Source organism: Cuculus canorus, chromosome 8, assembly GCF_017976375.1.
Source record: "Cuculus canorus isolate bCucCan1 chromosome 8, bCucCan1.pri, whole genome shotgun sequence".
Taxonomy (NCBI): domain Eukaryota; kingdom Metazoa; phylum Chordata; class Aves; order Cuculiformes; family Cuculidae; genus Cuculus; species Cuculus canorus.
The window spans coordinates 22793828-22815134 of record NC_071408.1 but is presented as its reverse complement, the minus strand read 5'-3'; the positions used below and the strand labels follow the sequence as shown (position 1 = coordinate 22815134).

The 21307-nt window shown below is 41.2% G+C and overlaps 1 protein-coding gene across 1 annotated transcript in view; it reads left to right on the top strand.

The window, feature by feature from the left end:
* The first annotated feature begins 3866 nt into the window (after positions 1-3866).
* Positions 3867-21307, top strand: part of SHISAL2A (shisa like 2A) — a 44868-nt gene continuing 27427 nt past the window's right edge. Inside the window, exons 1-3 of the mRNA XM_054073048.1 lie at positions 3867-4369; positions 11727-11866; positions 17829-17905. Of these exons, the coding sequence (XP_053929023.1) occupies positions 4188-4369; positions 11727-11866; positions 17829-17860 (354 nt within the window). The 5' untranslated portion in view covers positions 3867-4187 and the 3' untranslated portion in view covers positions 17861-17905. The remainder of the gene's footprint in view (positions 4370-11726; positions 11867-17828; positions 17906-21307) is intronic.

Sequence of the window (21307 nt, the reverse complement as noted above, 5' to 3'; positions counted from 1 at the left end):
GGTGTTACTCCTAATTGGGGCTAGATACACCATCTTGGCACCACAATTTTGTTTAATTGCATAATTTGCCATCAGATTACACTTGAAGGTAATTATGCAGCTGTTTCGCTATTATCAAGATTATGCTTTTCAGGATTCCATGTAGGTCTGAGGACTGGTGCTCATCCAAACACCTCTAATGGTAGTTCATAATTAATTTTCTGTTTCTTAGGAGCTTGGCTGGTGGAAACATGTCCCACAATCATTAATATGAATGTTTGTTCTCAGCTCTTAAGTAGTGATCGGTGCAGAGGTACAATTCATTGTGAGTTGTCTCCAAACCGAATGGCTGAATCAGAAGGTTTGGCTTCTTCCTCAAGTCCCCTTTGCTTTAAGGTGTATACAATCAGAGGAACACGATTTTCATATTGTAGTTTGGATGATTATCATTATTTTTAATGTTTACAGGAATTGCTAATTATTGCGTAGTACAGCATACATATATTTATGTTTATGAATTCATTAGGAAGGCTTGAAAAGAGTTATAAGAAATTGAAAGCAAATGATGCAGTTTCATGGCACCAAGTATTTTGAAAAGGAGCTTTAAGTGCTGCCAAAGCAATGTCTTGGAAGCCAATAGTAGTAAGAGTGAGTTAGAGTTTTGCAGAAGAGCCTGAGTTGCAGGCATCTGAGAAATTTGGCAGGTTTTACCGGACATAGTAGAGCTAGACCTTCACTGCAGAAGAGGCTCATATTCACAAAGATGGTATAGTAGTTCAGTACTCAGAGAACAGAAGAATCCTGTTTTGGATACAGTTCTGAGAGCGGCTCCTTAGTTACCTGGATAATTTGTCCCTGACGCATGTCCTGCAAAGGTCTTTGACCTGTGTTTGTTTCTCTGAAAGCTGAACAACTCATTGTTAGGTTGAAACGCACTCCTCACTTGGCAGAGAGAACCGTTACATTCACCTCTGTAGCAACCTAAATGGATATCGTCAGTAGTGGAGAGACAGAGAGGGCAGCTTATTTAGTGAGGTCCAAACCAATAGCTCTTACTGGAAGAAGAGGTCTGTGTTTTGTTATTGGAATGGGAAAACAAGTTGATGTGATTTTCTTCCGACATAAAAAACTACACACATGATCCATTGGTTTGTGAAGAGCCTCCCACTCCCACTTCAGGTCCTGTTCCTGAATGTCTGATGAAAAGAGAATGTTTATTTCAACAATCCAGCAATTACATGGTTAATTCAGTCACTCAGGTACATAACTCAAAGTTCATTTCTAATGTTTCACACAAATTATTCCAAATAATTAGAAAGGCAGAGCATGCTAACTATCATCACCCAAGAACCACTGCAAGTCCCAATTAATTGCGTGATATAAAGGAGTTTACTGATTGATAGAAAAAAGGGGATTTTACCACTTCTTAACATTTCAGCCCTCTTTGAACATAAACTTCATTAGGTTTGGAGAAAGAATCTGCTTTCACTCCAACTTCAACTCAGATCTGCCCTATACTCTGTAAATAAGAGTGAAAAGTTGTGCAAGACAGAACATAAAAGGTTTTTTTTATTTGTTCCAAATCAGTGCATTAATAAATCTGAGTAGAAAATTGTCATCTGAGTTCTGAATAGTAAGAGAAGAATCTCCAAAGATAAAATAACAATATGAAACACAAAAATAACTGAGGGTATCCTATATACCTAAACATCTCTCGAACGCTTAATTTCAGAATATTCAGTTGAAAAGATTAATTGAACTACTCCTGGGTAAATTTCTTTTTGCCATGGTTGTTGAATTCTGGTATGAACAGAATCTTAATGGACACAGACAGAGAATGTATAAGATGGGCAAACAAACAAACAAACAAATAAATCAATAAATCCAGAGCAATAAAGAGAGACAGAAAGAAAAACGAAGAAGGGAATTCAGGTTTTGGAAGAAAACAGCTATTGGCAACTGAACAAGATGTGTAAAGACATTTCAAAAGACAAAGATACCTATTAGACCAGAATTAAGTGTTCCTACATCCTGGAAAGTTTTAGGACTTACATGAGGTCTCCTTTTTGAACACAGTGTTGACAGCCTCAGAAAGTTTTGAATCAGTTCCAAAACCGTGACATTTACCACCATATCTGGCTTCATTTTGTTTTCTTGTATATCTTCTGCTCGAGCCTAACTTAATTAGAGAAATAATTCTATACTGCTATAGTGTCTGTGGGTCTGTCAATCCTTCAGTGATAAATTCGGAATACACTGCTCTGCTTCACCCACGTCACATGTTTGTTGGGCTGATGCATACACACTATCTGCCCAAACAACTGGTGGCTTTTGATTCACCCACTATTCCCCCACTAGAGACTTTTTCCTCAATCACAGAAACAGAGTTCCCATGTCTTTGAAAAATGAAGTCACTGTATTGATAGGAAATTTGCTCTGAATCAAATGACCAGGAGACTGGTCTCTAAAAAAGACCTCAAGTATCACAAGAGTCATGATTAAACCCTGACCTGTGGTGATGCTATTGACATAACTGAAGGTAAAAATGCTGCCTTCTGGTCTTTGTTAAGAACAGAATATATAATAATAAATATATACATTTGTAAAATATACATTTTCCTGTACGTATTCTGACTCAGTTCATCCTCGATTTTATCATAAAACTATTGATGTGAATAATCTCATTTCATCTGAACGGCACAGGTGATGAAATTACAACACTCACAAAATCTCATAATAATCTGGCCTTTTTCTTTTTTAATGTCAAATACTCATTGATTCCTCCTTTTCTCTCCTTTCTGATGCCTTCACACACTTCTTCCAGCCACATCACTGTCATTCACTCTCTCACTTTGTGTAGCACAACATCAAGTGCTGAGCCTGTTTTTGAGGTCAGCCTGACTTAGTCGCTAAGCTATGCCAGAGGTATACCTGTGATCAGTCTCCTGCTGGTCTGGATTGCTTGCTGGTCCTCAGGGATGACCTTTAGTGCTGTAGGTAACTTACCACCTGTTCTGTCTCCTGAACGGACTGTGGGCTCAACTCTGGGACTGCTGAAGGTGAATGTCATTGTCACCAGCCTGGTCCTGCTCGGGTCCTGCAGGACTGTCAGCTCAGTGAGGACACTGCTCCCCCTAAGCTGCCTTCACCCTTGTTCCTTCCCGACAGTTAGCAAGAAGATATGGAAGCTGCTGCTTGCCTCGAGGTCACCTTAAGGCAAGAATCGAAAATAAAATGTAAAGTGATAGTTGAATAAATGTGCTCTTGCTAATTCAAGTTCTATTGATAGTGCACACCTTCCCTCCTCTCTAAATCCTGAACTTTTCCTCCAGGAGGTCACCTGTGTGGCAGAGCACTCGATGCAGGCTCTCTCGTAGTCTAGAGAGGAGACTGACCTCAGCGGGGCCGGGGACCAGGTCCTTGGAGGGGACAACGCCTTCCCATTGCTGTCCTGAAGGTGACATCAGGGGCCGTCCGGAGCGGCGTCCACCCACCTTCCCCTCAGGAGGGGCTCTTCCCTCCGGGTAGCAGAATGACTGCCCAGGGCTCACTTTTTTTTTTAACAAGTGGTCTAAAATACTGAAAGGAAACGCCCTCTGAAATGGGGATGGGTCTCTCGGAGGCATTGAGTAGTGTCTGGAGCTTTTACCCCTTGGAAAACCAAGGCCCCCCCATCCCTGCCCTGGCGATCCCTCTTTGCTTTGCTTGCCCTGAGACCCCACCTTAGGGGTGGAGACGGACCCCGAGCCTCTCCTCCACCTGAGACCGAGCGCTGAGGGAGATCCGAGCCCCTGCTCATCCTTCTCCCACTCCAACTCATCCCCAGCGCATCCCTCTCAGCCCCAGCTCATCCCTCTCCCGCCCCAGTTCAGCCCCATCTCATCCCTCGCCCGCCTCAGCTCATCCCTCGCCAGCCCCAGTTCAGCCCTAGCGCATCCCTCGCAGCCCCATCTCATCCCCTCGTAGCCCCATCTCATCCCTCGCCCCATCTCATCCCCTCGCAGCCCCAGCGCATCCCTCGCCCGCCCCAGCTCATTCCTCTCTCGCCTCAGTTCAGCCTGGCGCATTCCTCGCCCCATCTCATCCCTCGCAGCCCCATCTCATCCCCTCGCAGCCCCATCTCATCCCCTCGCTGCCGCAGCTCCGCCCGCTCGGAGCCGCCCGTACCGCCCCGGTGCCGCGGGAGCGGAGGCTCCGGGCGCCGCACGATGAGCGCCGAGTGCAGCAGCTACCTCAACGCCGACAAGGTGCTGGTGAGCGCTTTCAGCTGCCCCAGGAGCGGCGGCGACGCCCGCGCCGTCTACTGCTGCGGCTTCCAGGACGTGAAGTACTGCTGCGATGACCCGCACAGCTTCTTCCCCTACGAGCACAGCTACATGTGGTGGCTCAGGTAGGGCATCAGCAGCCCCGGGAGAGGCGGGAAACGGTCTCTTGTAGCCAGACACTCTCACGCGGTGGAGCTGCAGGTGCTGCCCGGAGAGAGTTCTGTTTGCATTAGGGTGGTTTCCAAACGAAATAACTTGCGGGCTGTGTAAAGAAGCACGGGGAAACGCACAACGCCTGTGAGAGCATCCCGAGCAACCATCCGGCCTTTGGGTGTGAGGGAGCTGCTGTCTTGGGGCCTGGGCGGGTGGGATGAAGTTCCCAATGACTTCAGCTACTCCTCTGTGTGTGGAGAAGAGCATGCACTACATAAGTCTCCACTTGAGAGGCAGAAGATAATCAGGTGTGGGCTCGCCAGGCTCATCGCAGGGGTCCGGCTGGCTCCAGCTGGATCTCCAGCAGCGGCGGTGAGAGCTACATGCAGCCAGCCCAGCTGCTCTCGTGCCTGGTCCCCCTCAGGCTCCAGCATCCTCGCTGGCTGTGCCAGGGTGCTAGTACACCTCTTTCTGTATCTTTTTATGTGGTGCTTTCTGTATCTTTTTATGGACTTGTTGTCCCTGATGTTGTCTAATCCCTTTCTAAACTTGCTTCTGCTGTCTGCTTCTGCAGCCCCAATGGCAGCAGTCACTACCTTCTGTTTGAAGACAGGTCCTTGTATTTGTTTTATACTGTTTCTGACTAGTTTTCCGGAGTGCCCTCTGGTATTTATACTGTCAGATTTGGCAAACAATTGCACGTTCAGTTTATGCACAGTGTTCAAAATTTAGTTAACATTTGGTGCATCAGTTCTCAGCTTTCACCTCTTCAAACTGAACAGTCTTAGCTCTTTTGGGTTATCGCTTAGGCATATAGTCAGTCCCAACGGTCATTTGAGTTACCTCTCATCCATACTGTTTTCCACTCCACAGCTCTGCTGTTAGAGGTGCGTAATCTGGAGCTGCATGCTGGACATGTGGGTATGGCAAGTTTTTACACAGTGGCAAAATGCTGTGTTTGGTCTTGCTCTCAAAATACTTCCTGTTGGTGGCTAACATTTTGTTGAAGACTTTGGCTGCTGCTGCATATCGACTCAGTAAGCTGTCGCCGATGACTCTAAAACTTTCCCGGAGTTCAGAACTGCAAGTTCTCAGTTCATTGTCCCGTAGGCTTGGTTTTGTTTACCTATACATTACATTACGTACATGAAAACTCATCTACATCACTTTTGCCTGTTCATTGAGTTTTCTGCAAGTCATCTATTATTCCTTTCCCTTATAGCATTTGAATGCTTGTAGGGGCTTATGATCATCAGAAACTCAGATTTCATTCTTTTCCAGGTCATAGATAAGACACTGAATAAAGTTAGTCTCAGCACTAATCTCTGTGGCTTTTCTTTATGCTGAAAAGGGACCACTTAGCCCCGCGCTTATTATTAGCTCCTTATTCTTTAAAGCAGCCTTGAAACTGTAACAGAACTTTTTCCCTAATTGTGAGTCAGTTGAGGCTTTTTAGTTCCACCTTCAGCGTGGGGCTTTATCAAGGGCTTTTTGAAAAATCTAACTCTGTCCCCTGGGTTCCTTTATCCATTTGCTTCTTCACACTTCATAGACTTTGGTAGGTTAACGAGGCAGTGTTTTCCCTTCATAGTAATGCTGACTCTTTAATGAAAGATTTTATGTCAGAAAGCAGCAAATGCTAGCAGCTTCCTGAGGGGAGAGCGTGGTAATTGGATGGGAGAGAGTTATGGCTTCGCCATCAGAGCACCTGTCGCTCTTACCCGAATAAGGTGAGCAAGATATGCCTGGGTGTCACGGCTTGGAGAAAAAAGCCAGAGTCAGATACAACCCTGTGCATCTCAGGCACACTCACTGCTCTGACATTGCATTTATCTCTTGGCTTAGTGATGTTATTTGTTTTTTTCACAGACTTCTCTGTCTTGCCAGGGATGGAAGTCACATTTACTGGTCTGTATTTCCTTGGTTCCCCTCTAGAGTCCTGTTTTAGGTTGGAGTTATGCTCCCTGATTACCAGTTATGCCATCTGGCACAGAGCAGCTTTATGTAGCGATGGGTTACACACCTTGGCCAGGAGTTTTGCAAGTCCATACATGAATTCCTTCAGGGCAGTTGGGTGAGTGCTATGCAGTCCTGTTGGCTTACTCTCTTTTAATTTATCTTGTCTAATATTTAGAGTATAATTATTTAAAATGTATTTTGTCTGGTACAAATAGTGTGTTGAATGTGGGAATCTTCCAGCTATCCACAGCTATGACAGAAGCATAATTGCTCAGCTTCTCTGATGTGAGAAGGCATCCCCGAGTATCCTTTTTTTCACTTTTCTCATCAAATACCCATACCCTTTTAATGTTTGTAAGGGTTTCTTTGCACAGCCTTTGATTGTCGGTCACAAGAAGCTTTCTGAAGATGGCAGAATTAAAAGTTTAAGGTAAAAAAAGGTTTGCTCTTGTAGTGAAGACTGTTAAAGCTTGATCTTTTCAGAAAGTACTTCAAAGAACTGGATGCCATGAGAGGGTTTAACGAAGCACCTCTCTGAAGGATCTTCCATTACATAGAATTTCTAGGGACGAGAAGTGTGAACCTTAGCCTTGACCTAGGTCAGAAATTTGGGCCAAAACTTTAAAACATCAGGATTGGTTCTTTTATAGTTTTCCTTTCTCTATTATGGTCTTACAATGGCTGCTGGAAGTATCCAAGGAAATTGCAATAACTGTCTATATCCATCATAGCTAAGAGGTGACTAAGTACAATTTACTTCTCTAAGCAAAGTTATTGAGTGGTTTGAATTGAAATTTCTGTTTTCAGAAGTGTTTTCCAGTAACAAATCACAATTTTTAGTTGCTAACATTCTGGAAATGCTATAGTGTTACAGTATTTTAAAAACTGTATGTATCCTAATAGAAAACATTGTTCCATTAGGAGTTCAGGGAAAACATAAAAATAACATTTTCTGGTCTCTCAAAATGTTAGGGTGATCACTGCCTTGCTTGTCTTTGTCACAGACTGTTAATTATATCAGCATGTAACAACCATAAATAATCCTTCAAATGCTTCTTAGAGCTTTTGAGGGCACACTTTTAAGACTTGAAAACCTTAAGACTATTGAAGAGTTAGCCAAACCAGCCATGGTTAAGTCTGGAGATTGAATGCCCCGAGGAAGGGAAAGGGGTTGGAAGTTCCAATGGGAAAATTGCTGCAGTTTTTGCTTTGCTCCAGAGCTTTAGCTAAATCTTCCTTACCTTCACTCCTTCCATTAGACTGAAAGCTGTGACTGAAAGCACCACCAAGTGGTTGGTGGTATCTCAGGGGTTACTTCTGTTTGGTGTCACACCCTGTAGAAGCTGATGTGTATTTATCTTGTATGTAATATGTAATGTGTATATGTAATGTGTATGTATCTTGTGTTTTTCCTGCTGTGGGAGACGCCTTGCCAGACCACTTGAGAGCCAGGAGTTCATGGAGAAACCAGCAGCCTGGTTGCAACAATCACTTGCAGGCCTATGCAATTCTTTTTTTTTGCCTGTACCATGTTTAGAGCTATATACTGCACTATCCCTTAGCAAAATGGAATCATCCCTTCCCCTCCCACTCCAGCAAAAACTGCAGCGTTTGACAAGTGCATCCTAACACCCGCTGTACCAGGAGCTGCAGGAAAACTGACCTTTGAGCAACTGACGTATTTCATACTTTCCAGTGAATTTATTATCTATAATTAGTAATATTAATTTCTCGGTTTTCCTTCTTTTCTTGCTGGTAAAAGTAAAAAAAGAACTAAAATCGTACAATATCTTTTTTTTTTCATTAGAGCAGCCTAGGCTCCTTTCTATATTTCTTGAAAATCTGACCTCAGCAAAGGAGAGTGAAGGATGTGGTTTTGTTATCTTTTATAGCAGTCAGGAGCCCATGGAACCGGGAAGGGAATATTAGTAAAAGACAGAGGTGTACAAAATTCACCAAAAGTTTACGCAGCTTTTGAAACTGTAAAACAAGATGCTATATAACACTAGTGAGCAAAACACCGAGCAGCTCTCCCTTCGGAGCCATGTGCTGTGCACGTACATGCAGTCTTCATGACATTTACTTTACCTTCAAAGCTGAGGGGAAGGGGAGAAGTGCTGAGCATGTAGAGTTTGTACTCAGCGGTGATACAGTTAGGTTCTGCCTGTGCCTTTTTAGTTTCTTGTTATTTTAAAGTATCTTAAAATTATTTTCTTCACTGTTCAATTAAGTTTTACTTTGCAAATGTAATGGCTTCAGTATCAAATAGAATTACAGTGTCCAGTCAAAATCTATAAATTTTATAAGTTTCATATCTTATAAATTTTATAAGTATCACATATTTAATTAAAACTCTGGCAGGCTAAGTATAGATTTTATTAAAAATGCTTTATTAATTAATACCCATAGAACCATGGGGACCTAATGCTATAGTCAAGCTTTGCTTAGTTGTACAGATCTCCAGGAGTCTATTTTGGCTTTCCAAAATATCAAGTCTTTTATTCCTTTATTCCCAGTCTTTCAGTCTCCTGGGAATATTTACCTGTTTGCTTTGGAAATACTACATACAACACATAGTTGCAGCAACGGCATCAGGAGCATTTGGTTCACTCAGATCCAGATGACTCATGAGCTTTCTTTTAATCTACCAGTGGACATACTGTGTCTGCTTAGCCAATATTTAATTTTTTCCCGGCTATTGGTGTGGATGGACTAATTTTATGGACTAAAAATAACTCTATGTGCACAATGTTAGGTCTCCTCTGACAGAAATGTTGATGACGCACTAAGCAGCTCTCTGGGCAGCAGCTTGGGAAGGGTTCTAAGCTTTTAAGAGGGTTGATGGCTTCAGCACATTAAAAATAATCTGGTATTGAAACATTATGCTTAAAAAGAGTATGTACAAACTGAATCATAATTTCTGATTGATTTAGGAAGTTGAATCCAGAGTGTCTATGTAATTTTCTGATGCTGATCTCTTGGAATCCAGAGTGTCTATTTAATTTTCTGATGCTGATCTCTTGTGCTTTGGGTGAAATCTTTTCACATTGCTGCTGGAGCACGACAAATACTTTTAGTGGCACATAAACTACCATAAGTCTTCGACCTGTAGCAGGAAATACTGGAGTTCCCCAGAACTGCTTTTCACACCTTTGCCATTTGTAACTCAAAAAGCATCTTACACGAGTTGTGCAGTGACACTGAAGATGCATTGTTAAAGACCCCCATCTACAGCTGTATAGAGGACCGCCACAACCAAGAAGTAATAGATTCCTAAATATTAAAAAAACCTAACTCATCATTAATACGTACTTCATCTGTTCAGCTCTAGAACAGCTGACTGCTTAGTATTTGGGTAACAGTGAGCAACCTGCACTGTAGACTCTTATTCAAAAGAAATCTTAGGATAGGACTAATACTGACATGACAAGAAAGCACAAATGCCTGTTTCTGAAGAGTCTGTGAGTTTGTTTTGCTCAAACAGATTCAGCTGTGGTGATCGTTTTTGGTCTGAGGCTGCTCACCTCAGCCTCCTGTGGTTTAGTGTATTTCTTCTGTTTTGTCCATTTGGGTCAAGATGTTACAAGTGAAAATGCAAAAATGAGGGAAGAACTCAGGTGAGATCTCTGACTGTAAGGACATACTCAGATTCCATACGAAGCAGGATTTTGCTTGCCTGTAAGTTTTGCTTGAGACAAAAAGTGAATGGGAAAAATTTGCTTAATAGGTGCAGGTATACACAATCATATGAGGACACTCTAGTTCATGCAGATGAAAAAATACCACAAAAAATCTTCCTAGAGGTAAAGCTATTCTTTCTAGGATCAATCATTTTGCTGATAATAATTTATTTCAGTTGTGGGTGGAGCTAAATATAGCACAAACTTCATTAATGGATCTGACTGATAACTAATGAGAACTGCGTCTTAAAGTCACAGCAATACCTGTTGTTCTTATCCTGTTGATCTTATGAGTTTCTCCTGTGACTGTTCACTGGAGTTATGGGAGTTCAGAGAGAAGATTTGCAGTAGCTTGAATGTAAAGTTCATGAAAACATCCTGAGGCACAATTCTTCTCATCTCCTTGCAAGGCCACAGTAGAAGTGACTTCTCACGGTTAGCAGTGATACAGAAATGTGTTTTTATCAATAGAGGGTGGAGCTCACAGAATTTAAGATATTCATCTCTCTTCTGTCCTTTCTACATCTCTCAAAATTGCAAATACACCACAGTGGCAGTGTAAGGATTCTCGATCCTCAGATTCTCTTTGCCTGTGACTGAGAGGGTACTTTTTAATTTCACCAGAAGTTGGTGTCTTTGGCTTAGGCTGTAGATCAGAGGACTGAACACTGAAGGTGTCAAATGGACTCGGAGAGGACAGCGAATGAGAACTAGACTGGATTGCAATCGGTCCTTTATTTAATTGTGAGAATTTCATTTTAGGAAAAAACTTCAAAAGAAGGGTGGAAATAAGGAAAGCACTGAAGAGATTTCTGTATATACATACAGTGTTCCACCAAAAGCCTATGGAAGCAAGGGCAATGAAATAGCTTCTATCATGGCGACTTCACATCTTGATAAAATCTGCATCTACTACTGCATGTTTGGCCTTCTGAATATTCAGTTCCCAGTCCTTTAATGCCTTTGGTATTTTATGTAGATTAATTAATCTTTAGTTTTCATTTTACCCTGTCAAAAGATCATGGAAGAACTTATTTGATTTGAGATGTATTACGTTAATATAAAGGCAGCACAGTGATCACAGTATTCCACCCTGCTCTCCAGAGCTGCTAAGGGACTTGAATAACTTGGCTTTGGCATTTTGTATCCCGTATTTTAGGAGCACGTAGTTCTTGGTGAGAAGTCCCTCAGTGCTCTAAGAGGCTCTTCAATAAAAATGGCATTTCAGACTGAAAATGAAACTTTAATACTCATGTTTGAGAAAAATGGGTTTGCATGGGCTGCCTGAGGCTCTGGAATCCCTCTTTGTGTATGCATGTGATATTTAGGTGATATTATGCTTATCTGTCAATATGCACTGCATTGGAGAAGTTTCTGATAAGGTTGATGCCGGTTACTGCATGAAGTTATTTCTGATTTTCATGAATGTATTTTATATCAAACTGAGGAGCAGTATGCCAACGGCCCGATGTTCGGCTGCTGTGTAATGACGTTGATCCTTCTATGGGCAGTGAAATAATTCTGGTTTATGAAATTTAGGTATCAAGCCCTAAAGTTTTGTTTATGGTAAAAACCACACTGACTCTCCTGCCCAAGTGCAAGTAAACTCCAGGCATCATTCTAATCATTGTTTTTATGAGTATCCCAGGCTATTTGTACACTTAATTTCTTTGTTTTTCTCTCTTCTTAGTGTTGGAGCACTTGCGGGTCTGTCGATAGCAGCAGTGGTCCTCTTTGCCTTTATCATCACTGTGTGTGTTCTCTGTTATTTGTTTATCAGCACGAAGCCACGCAGCAAACTGGATACTGGTTTAAGCTTGCAGATGGCAGGTAAGACCAGTTGTTATTGGCATACGTTATTTCCTGCAGAGGAAAAGCCTTTTTCTGTCCTTAAATGGGTTTGAAGGAATCCAGCAGTGTGTATTTTCTTTCTGATGGGGACATCAAGATGTAGGCAAGCTATTCTGCTGTTTACCTTCTATGTGAAACCTGTACCAAACTCAAATAAAAGGAAATGAGCACAAGCTCCGTATATTTATTTAGTAGTAGGAAGAGTGTAAAACTTCACAATACTGAGTAAGGGTGTAAGTCCTTTTATGAGGAAGAGGCTTAACGAGTTAGTTGGTTTCTTGTCAAGTACATAAACATATCGTAATGATTCCATTCTTGGAATAAGAATCACAGAAGAGATTTTAGGTGTATTTTCTTGTGACAGAGAGGGATCGTTCTTTTTTATCTTCCTGACATAGGATCCAGTCTTTGAAATTTAAGACAGTACTTCAGTCCCAGTAGTCCATACCTTTGTGCCCAAGCTGTATTGGCACTGGCCCACTGGCATGGAGAAACCTGTGGCTGCTGCTATGCTTCACTACATTTGTGACATCTGACTGCAAGTTTTGATGGTGGGATGAGGTGTAATAAATTCCACCCTTTGTCTTGGACTTCCTAAATGTTTAAATGTGTCTTCAGTAGTTCAACCAGTAAAGGTGTAGGAAGTAAAAGGAATGTCGTACTTATTTGAGCCTTGGAAGTTGAACAAGTTGAAAAAGGGGAATAATTCTTGAAAAAAAGTCCCCTCACCTCAAATTCTATGATTTTTTTTTAAAACTATTTTTTAAAATGCTTCCATACCTGCATGGCAGTAGATGGCCAATGAGTTACTGTAGTTACAGCCTACTACACAAAAGAAAGCCCTGTCCTGGGTGTCTAGTTAACACAGTTTGCTTCATACTAGACTTTGTGTGTCTTGTTTTTATCTCCAGAGAATGCAGGCTTTGGGCTAAAGGTGGTTTATAGGGCTGTGAGGAAGTGCAAAGCCTCCCCTCGGAGCTACATAAGCTGAGCAAGCTGCAGAAGAGAAAGTCACACATCCAGCAAACTGAGACTAATCTGTAAATTGAAAACTTGACACCTGTCATGGAGTGAGAGAATGGGAATCAGACCTGCTGCCTGGAATGGCCTAAATAAACCCCTAGGTGGGATGAACAAAATGCCTGGTGATCTTTTACAAGATGGTGATGTTCTAATTATAAACTAGCATTATGTTTTTGAACATATTGCTGTTTCTTTTCTTCCCTCGGGTTTTCCAGCTATGGCATCAGCTCCTAATCCATTGCCACGACAGCAATGCTGTTTTTCTCATGCTTTGTATTTGTGTGCCGGATGTGTTTGGCATGTAGGGAGGGATCTGGGAAGGAGGCAGATGCTATTGCAAGACAGCTGCCCTCTGATTCCAGCTTTCTCTACAGACTCGAACCCTACTGCAAAACCACATCTTGCTTTGGCATTAGAGATCATTGTCTCTTCCTGTCATGAGGTGAACAGCATGCCAAGATCCCCCACTGACGACCCAGTGTTCACGTACGCATCCTGTCTCTCATGATTCCAGGTGTCAGGACTCCAGGAAGCTGAGAGATCTTTGCTTTTTCCTAGCCTTCTCCCATGTTGTTTTGAGCTATAGTGGGGCTGCATTGCCTTGTATTTATACACTGTTTTGACTTTACTCTCAACCTGTGTTTCTCACCTTTATTATTTTTCTTCTTTGGCTCCTCTGAATGACAGTTATTTCACGTCTAAATTCTGATAGCTTTAGCTGTTGAGGAGGTTTAGCTGCCAGAAATTGAAAACCAGTTACTTGGCTAAGGCTGAGAGATCTTGGAAAATATTGAAGGATTTCATTGACAAGGCTGGCTGCTTATTTTCATCAAGCTGAGGTTTCTTTTGCATGGAGGTCATGCAGGGTCTGAATATTTTATGAGATGGTTGGTCAGGTGCTTTCCGGCCTGAGAAATGATAAAAGCAGCCTCTCTCCTGCTCTTCTGAGATTTGAACATAGTCATATATAGGCAAAAAAAAAGAATTTTAAAAATTAAAACATTTTTTAGAAGCTTTAGGAGATTTTAAGCCTGAGGATTGAGTTTTAACTGTGAACTCATTTCAGCCCTGCTTTTCCTGAATTAATCTTGCCTTTAGATGAAGGCTGTGTCACACCTTAGGTGTTGTGCAACTTCTGTTCCCCTGGAGCATTCAAAGAGCCCTCATTTATGACAGCAATGTTTTTTATTATATTCAGTTCCACCCATAATATATCAGCTCAGTTGGAGTTTTGTGTTACATTAAATATACAGTTGATCATTGTATGCCTTTCCTCCCTCATGTCGTAGTCAAAGTTGGTCATTGTTCTGTGGACTCATCCAAGATCTCCTAAATATAGAAGTGGAATTGTTCGATTTTTACAGAAATAATGTCAAGATTGATCATAAAACTAGCAATAAACTGGATGTGTGGCCTTTGTTAAAACTTCTGATTCTGCAAAAGGCAGATAGATGGAAGTTGCCTCAATTTAGTCTTGAACCAAGGGTCTTCAATTGAATCAATACAGATATTACACATAGGGTTCCTGAGTTAGCTTGACATGTTGTTAGCCCTAGCAAAAGTTAGCATTTTAATCTAAGAAATTAATTTCAAGAAAAATTATCTCTGTCATTGATGTGGACTAGGAATAACTACTTAAATGTTGGTGGAGTTCTGGTGTAAACTGTTGTTTACTCATTCCTACTTATAGTATCACAGTGTGGAGTGCAGAGTAAATCCCTTACATGCAAGGCAGAGTGTACAGGCAAATAAGAAGACCCTATATCTCGAGGAGTTTGTCTAGTTTCGTATCAGATCTAGTAGTTCTCAATAAAAAGAAGTAACATACTCCATACACATCTTTCAATTAAATCCTCTCCTCTTACAGTAAAAATCTCAGATCTTTATACACCGTTCTTTTATTGCTTGCACTCAGAATGAGAGGTTCACCTCTTGAACAGGGAGAGGAACTGCCATCTGTACTGACCCCTCAGAATGGGTTTTGCCAAGAGAGGCGGAAAGGTAGATAGAGACCTTGGTGACCCAAACAGTTTGTAAACACATTTTCTGAGGTACCTCTGTATTTCTGCCAGCATTAACCTAGGAAGACCTTTGGGGTGAAGTGTCCTATACTACTGCAAAGTGAGAATAGCAAATTATATTTTATGATGGTAACTAACATTTCCCTTTAAAACTTAGCACAGGAAGACCTCTATAATGCATTCGGAGTCAGACAGCAGTGACCTTATGAGTTGGAGTGTGAAGAGAACTGTGGCCTTGTAAATTACTCATAAGTACTGCGTAAAATGTGCTTTAATCGAAGAGATAATTCCTTGTTCCTACAACAAAGTGACATCATAGTATGCAGAAGTTCGTTGTTTCATTTCATAATCAGGAAAAACATAGCTAAAAACATAGTCAAGTGATATTCCTGTCCCTATCTCTCTCCTTAATTAAAGATTCCTGATGGGGCATTATTCAAATATATGATATATTCAGGTATTCTTATGAAAGAGCACCGAACTCACACTTTCTCCTCCATAGCTCAGTCATTTGACACTCTTGGTTCTGAAATCAATTGCTGCCTGAATTCAGAGACACTGTGCTTGGTTTTCAGAGTATACATTGACAGCTTTGCTTTCTAGGTTTATAGATAATTTCCACTGTATGTTCTTTCTGCAGCTGGCCTTACCTTTCCCCCCGTAAGGCTACTTTTCTTTTTGCCAGCCATCTGCCTCAGATATTTGTATATGGGATAAATCAGCCAAATGGGCTCAACTATTTAAAGAAAAACCAACAAAAATGAGATCTTTTTTTCTTTAGGAAATGGAGAAATGTCCTGTTCTGGAGCTGGGAACTCAAATCTAATAGAAGGGTTGCATTAGCTCACAGTTACATCATTAGGAAAGATTCAATTTGAAAATGTTTGAATTGGACTCCTTAGCTTTTAAATTTCCCAGACTTTCTTCTAGCAGTGTTTTATGCAGCTCATGAAGAGCCAGGGTTTTAGTGCAAAGATTCCTGTAAATGCTGTAAGCCAGTTTAGATATGAAATCTCAACAGACTTTAAAAAACAGGGTGTCTTCCTCTATAACTGATAAATTTTGGGGGTTTTTTTACTTTTTGGGTTTGGGTTTTTTTATCACAACTGAAATAACTCACTGAAAAGTCTTGATTTCAACTAAGATCTTGTCTTACATATTGTTGTACAGGTTTTTGGAATGTTGAATTATCAAATCCCATTTTGATATTTTGAAACCAAATTGCAGGTTTCTTCAGTTCAAACAATAATGCACAACTTTAAAAACACTTCAAAAGCAAATAATTCCTTTGCCCAATTTGCTTTTTTTCAGCATTTTTTTTAAATGAAAATATTAGAATTCTCAACTTTTCATCCCTATTGGATATAGGGAACATTTTTTAATCCCTTCTCCAGACATTTCCTTGGATGGAAGTACCCTGCCCGGTTATACTTATCTTTTGTTTTCTTTTTCTTTGCTCTCTGTGTTGCCCCTAGCAGTGGGAAAGTGGAAAATGTGGTCAAAGACAGTGTCTGACTAGAGGGAAGAGGGCAATACAGGGAAATTCAGCCTGGGAAGAAGACCAATGAGCTTTTAGGTGAGAAGATAGAGCAGGGAGAGGTTTCGAATCCTGTAGATAAAGATGTAACTGAACAAGGACCTGGGTGTGCCTGGGAGCATTTGGAAGAGGGATGGGGCTAATGGGTTGAGAGCAGCAAAGCAGGGAGACAAGAATGCGGGAGGGAATGAAGAAACACCTGAGAGGGCCAAGGAGTGGAGCGATGGCTGGCGAGCAGAGATTGGGTGCTTGGGGAGAGATACGAGAAGGGAGCCTTGCAGATGGGGATCATGCAAAGGATTGAACAACTAGAGATTTAGGGCAGAGAAAAGAGATAGGAGTGACTTAAATTACAAACTAAGCTGATTGTTCATAGAGATGGGGACTCACATGGGAAGTGTAGCAGCAGAAATTTAGGACTGGAAACAGTGAGAAAAGCAGGAAAGCAATAGAAGAATGAATATAAGGTAAGAATGAAAAGAAATTAAGTTCAAAAGTCTTTCCTTCTAGACCTTTGCTTTCTCTGCTGCCAGCAGGTATTAGTGAAAAACACTGGCAAAGTGGCTCCCTTCTCCCTTTCTGACAGTGATCCCCTGCAGACTACTTTTCTTTGGTTATTCTGAGCAGGTGGGCAAACTCAAGTTGTCAGTATGACATCTAAAGATTCCGGGTCATCTGTACCAAGAAGGTGTCTGTATCAGTTACCTGCTGGAATTTTAATGAACTATTGCTTATTCTATCCTATGAAGTTATGCTCTGAAAAACAAGATTCAAACACTACTGAACTTCAAAACCAGGCACTCAAAAGATGGGAGATGCCAGAACTTAAGATTTTCTGGGCAACCAGCGAAATGCCTAACTAAAAATTGCTTTCTTTCTTCCCTTCATCTGTTAAATCTTTCTGAAAAACAAGGATGACACTGCTTTCATGCAAAGAAGTATTGTGAGCCTCCCCACACCCTTTGCTTTGGGATCACTGGGTGGAAGGTGCAGTGAAGGCAATAGTGACTGATCATGTTTGGAAAGGGGTGACAGTGTGAGATGTCTGATCTATTTTCTGGAATATGGAAAATTTTTCTGCCATTTGTTTCAGGAGACACTGATTTCCTGCTACCTTATACTGCTCTTCATCTTGATGTTTATTCCTTTCTAACACAAGTTAGTTAATAATTGCAGCCTCCCTTATGTTCAGAAATGGAAAACACAATGGCTCTAGTCTATCCCATCCTCTAAAGATTGCAGAGGAACATTCCAGGAACTGTGTTTCTTCTGGTGCAATGGGCAGATCTATGTATTACTTTTTTCAACTAAAGGAATGACAATGCTGTTAGTTTTACTAAAAAATGCTTTTGTTTTACAGACACTGAGACTAGAGGGGGTTCGGTATGTTGAAAAACAGGCACTGGATGGATTCTGCCAATGCTGCAATGAAAATAGGTACAGTGAGAACATTTCTTTTCATTTTACTCTATTGTATTTTCATGTAGTCTCTATTTTATATGTAGTGATGCAGGTACGATAAGCATTTTTCGAAATGCAATGATTCTTTAAGTGAGTTTTCAGCTTTCTGAAAAGCACTAGCAAACTGTCTCTGATTTACTTGTACGTTGCCTTGATGCTGTCCTTGCATGGGGAAGTATCTACAGAGACTTGAATAAAGTCCTTCTACAGACAAATCTCTTCTTGATTTACTTGTACATGAATACTCCTTCATGGTTGTATGCCAAAGTACATTACATTTCCCTTATGCTTCTTTGTTCTCTCCCTAATGCTGTTCCGGATGCACCAGAGCTTACCAAGGAGGAAGCCATTGTAACTTAGCATTCAGGAGAAATTATTTAGCAATTAACTGCTAGACAGGCTCCTGTGTGACAAAGGGTAAAAGCAGTGAAATACCTGCTGGGTAGTTTAGTCATATTTTGCTTCTTGGGGATGCTACCTAAGAGTGCTAAGTCAAGTCTGATAGAGAACTGAAGAGGATTAGCTGGCAAAAGAATGGTTTCATATGCTGACTTGATTTTTATGCTGAAATCGTGTTTAAAGCTCAAATGGCCTATGGCAGAGACCATGCAAAATTGTATTTAAAATGTATGCCTGTACTGGTGAATTCTGCTTCAGACTTAAAAGGGATTTATGAATAATGCAAGACTTCAGATGGCATGGAACATATATTTTACTTTCTGTGGGGGGTGAAAGCTCATGGCTAAACATCCGCAGCATGTGAGAATAGCCGGCCATAGATCAGCAGTGTCTGTCACAGGAAAAAATACCCGTGGGCCTGTTTGCTCAGCAGTTGTTCTCAGGTGAACAGGAAAGTAAATGTGTCAGAGTTCACTGCTTCATGTATTGACTCTCGTACCCTTAGAAAAAAAGCCACGCCGTGCATAATATGTGCAATATTTCTCGGCACTTTCTATTATCAGTGTCACAGGTCGGTTTGGGCTGCTGATCTTCATGAAAATACTGAAGTGTAACAAAACTAATTTTGAAACTTCTAACCACCTCCACACACTTTTTTCGTGCTGTTGCAAATGAAGTAGCTTGTGGGAGAAAAATGCCATGGGAATACTAAAAAGGATCCTGCAGTCAGAAAGCTGTCTGTAGTGGGAAAATCCAGAAATACCCACAGCAGGCGCCAAATACTGAGGTGAGGCCCGAGTTCAGGTCTGTGCATCTGACACTGCTTTCTGAAGGCCTTGAGTCTCTTATTCCCTCCTGCTTCAGTTTACCTGCCTTCCATGTGTTGTAGAGACTAAGGTTCATGGAGTGCCCTGAAGTGTAGCCTGTTAACCACTATTGCTTTCAGGAGGTGAAAAACAGAGGGAGAGAATTGAAAGGCTAGATGCAAAGGTCTTTTCTTGTAGGGTTTGAATGTATGCATTATATAAAGATAAAAAACATTTAAAAGCTTTTCTGTGTGCATCAATTATCCAATTATATTTTTGTTGGGAAAATGAGTCTCGCATTACCATGAAGACTCAAAATACTGGAGGTGTTTTTCTTTGAGCTAACACCCGTAAAACCATGTCCTTAGCCTGTGAGCCTTTTTGCTTCCAGATCCAGAATGAAGCAGCTGGGAACATTCTGTGAAAATGAAAAGGGAGGAAAGGACCTTTTTGAGCTTCAACAGATAATCTGGTTAAGTGTTGGTAGAAATTCCGGATTGATAATCATTTTTTGTCTGCTGCTTTTTATGTCATCTGCTTGTTGCAGATTTCACGCCCTTGCCTGTTATGGGGAGCCACTTGACAGTGCAGTGATAAACAAGAGCATCCGTCAGTGGCTGCAAACCTTCCACTGCTGTGAGAAAGCTACACGTGGCAATTAGATTTGATTTAGCATGCATAACTCCTCTGCCAATTTCACTGGGTTTTAATAAGGAACAGGACTCTCTACACATTTGCTACTGATATATACCAGCACACAATTCAAGCTCGTTTGCATGCTCTTTTCCAGCAAAAGGGCAAATGCAGGTCTTTGCTTTAAAGAGGGAAAAGAGAGGAACTAGGCGGCTGGAGGCACTGCTTCTGACTTGGAATGATAATATGTCAAATTATTAAACAACCGAGTTACACACAAGAAAAATCTGACACAGATTTCACGAAGAAAAATCATATCTAATTTCTCTCTTTGTCATGATAATTTTGCCTGCCAGATAAACGTGAACAACTGGCTATGACTACAGGTCGTTACGAAAGTGCAAGGAGAATTTTTCAGTGGTTCATTCTCAAACATATTGTTGGAGGGAAGGATGTCTTAGTACTCTATCCCAGATGAGTGATAAGAGCTTGACTGAAGGAGTAAATATAACATTTATGGATGACACCTCGCTGGGAAGGGTTGCAGGACTGGGGAATAAAACTACCTTTCAGAATTATCTCGGTGCCCTGCGGAAATTGTATGAAATAAAAAAGATGAAATACAGTAAAGATAAAAGCAAAGTACTGTACTTAAAAAGGAGAAATCAAATCTTCAAGTATATGTGAGGTGGAGTAATTAAGTAGTGTGGGGAAGAAAGTATCTGTCAATTTACAGTATGCCATAAATAGAGTGTTGATGTTCTGGGCTCTTTGTTTAGCCTGATGTACTAAAGAGAGGAACTGTCTATAGAATGTAAGCTAATAATTTGCTCCAGCTATTGCCGGCAGTGCCTCTGTTGCAGTAATGCTCTTAGGTGTTGATATACTGGAGAGAAAACAGAGGAAATTAAGGCTTTAGGAAGGCAGGACCAGCTTAAGCCGGCTTAAGTATGGAAAAGAAAAGATGAATGACAGTATTCAGCTGTGTGAAATAGAAGACCGTGATTATTTTCCATAATTCCTGCTTGTGGCAGGCAGGGTAAGTAATGTGCTGAATTTTGCCCTCTTGGCTCCCAGGGCACACTGCTAACCCGTACTGAGCCTGCTGTCAGCCAGACGGTGGTACTGGCAAGAGTACAAATCTAAGTTTATATGTATGTCTCATGTATTCTGGTTTAAGTTGGTCAGGAATGTACAACCATCTTCAGTGCTTAAGCAGAAGAAAACCTAAAATCTCCAAAAAGTATCGCTGGTAACTCAGATAAGCATCATTCCTCACAATGAACCAGTATTGAAATGGTATTCTCTGCCGGTTAGGAGGCTCTTTGCTGCTAGTTGCCATCTGCCTTGAATTCCAAGATTTTACACTTTGAGACTTCTGTCAGTAGCTGAATTAACTGAGATTTGCTGGCCAGAATTCAATGCATGTCCATTGTTGGAAATCCAGACAAACCTTTGCTTCTAAACTCAGCTGTACCAACAGCTGTTTTGCTTCACCTGAGAAGTCATCCTGTTTTAATGAACAGTGGAGCAATTTCTT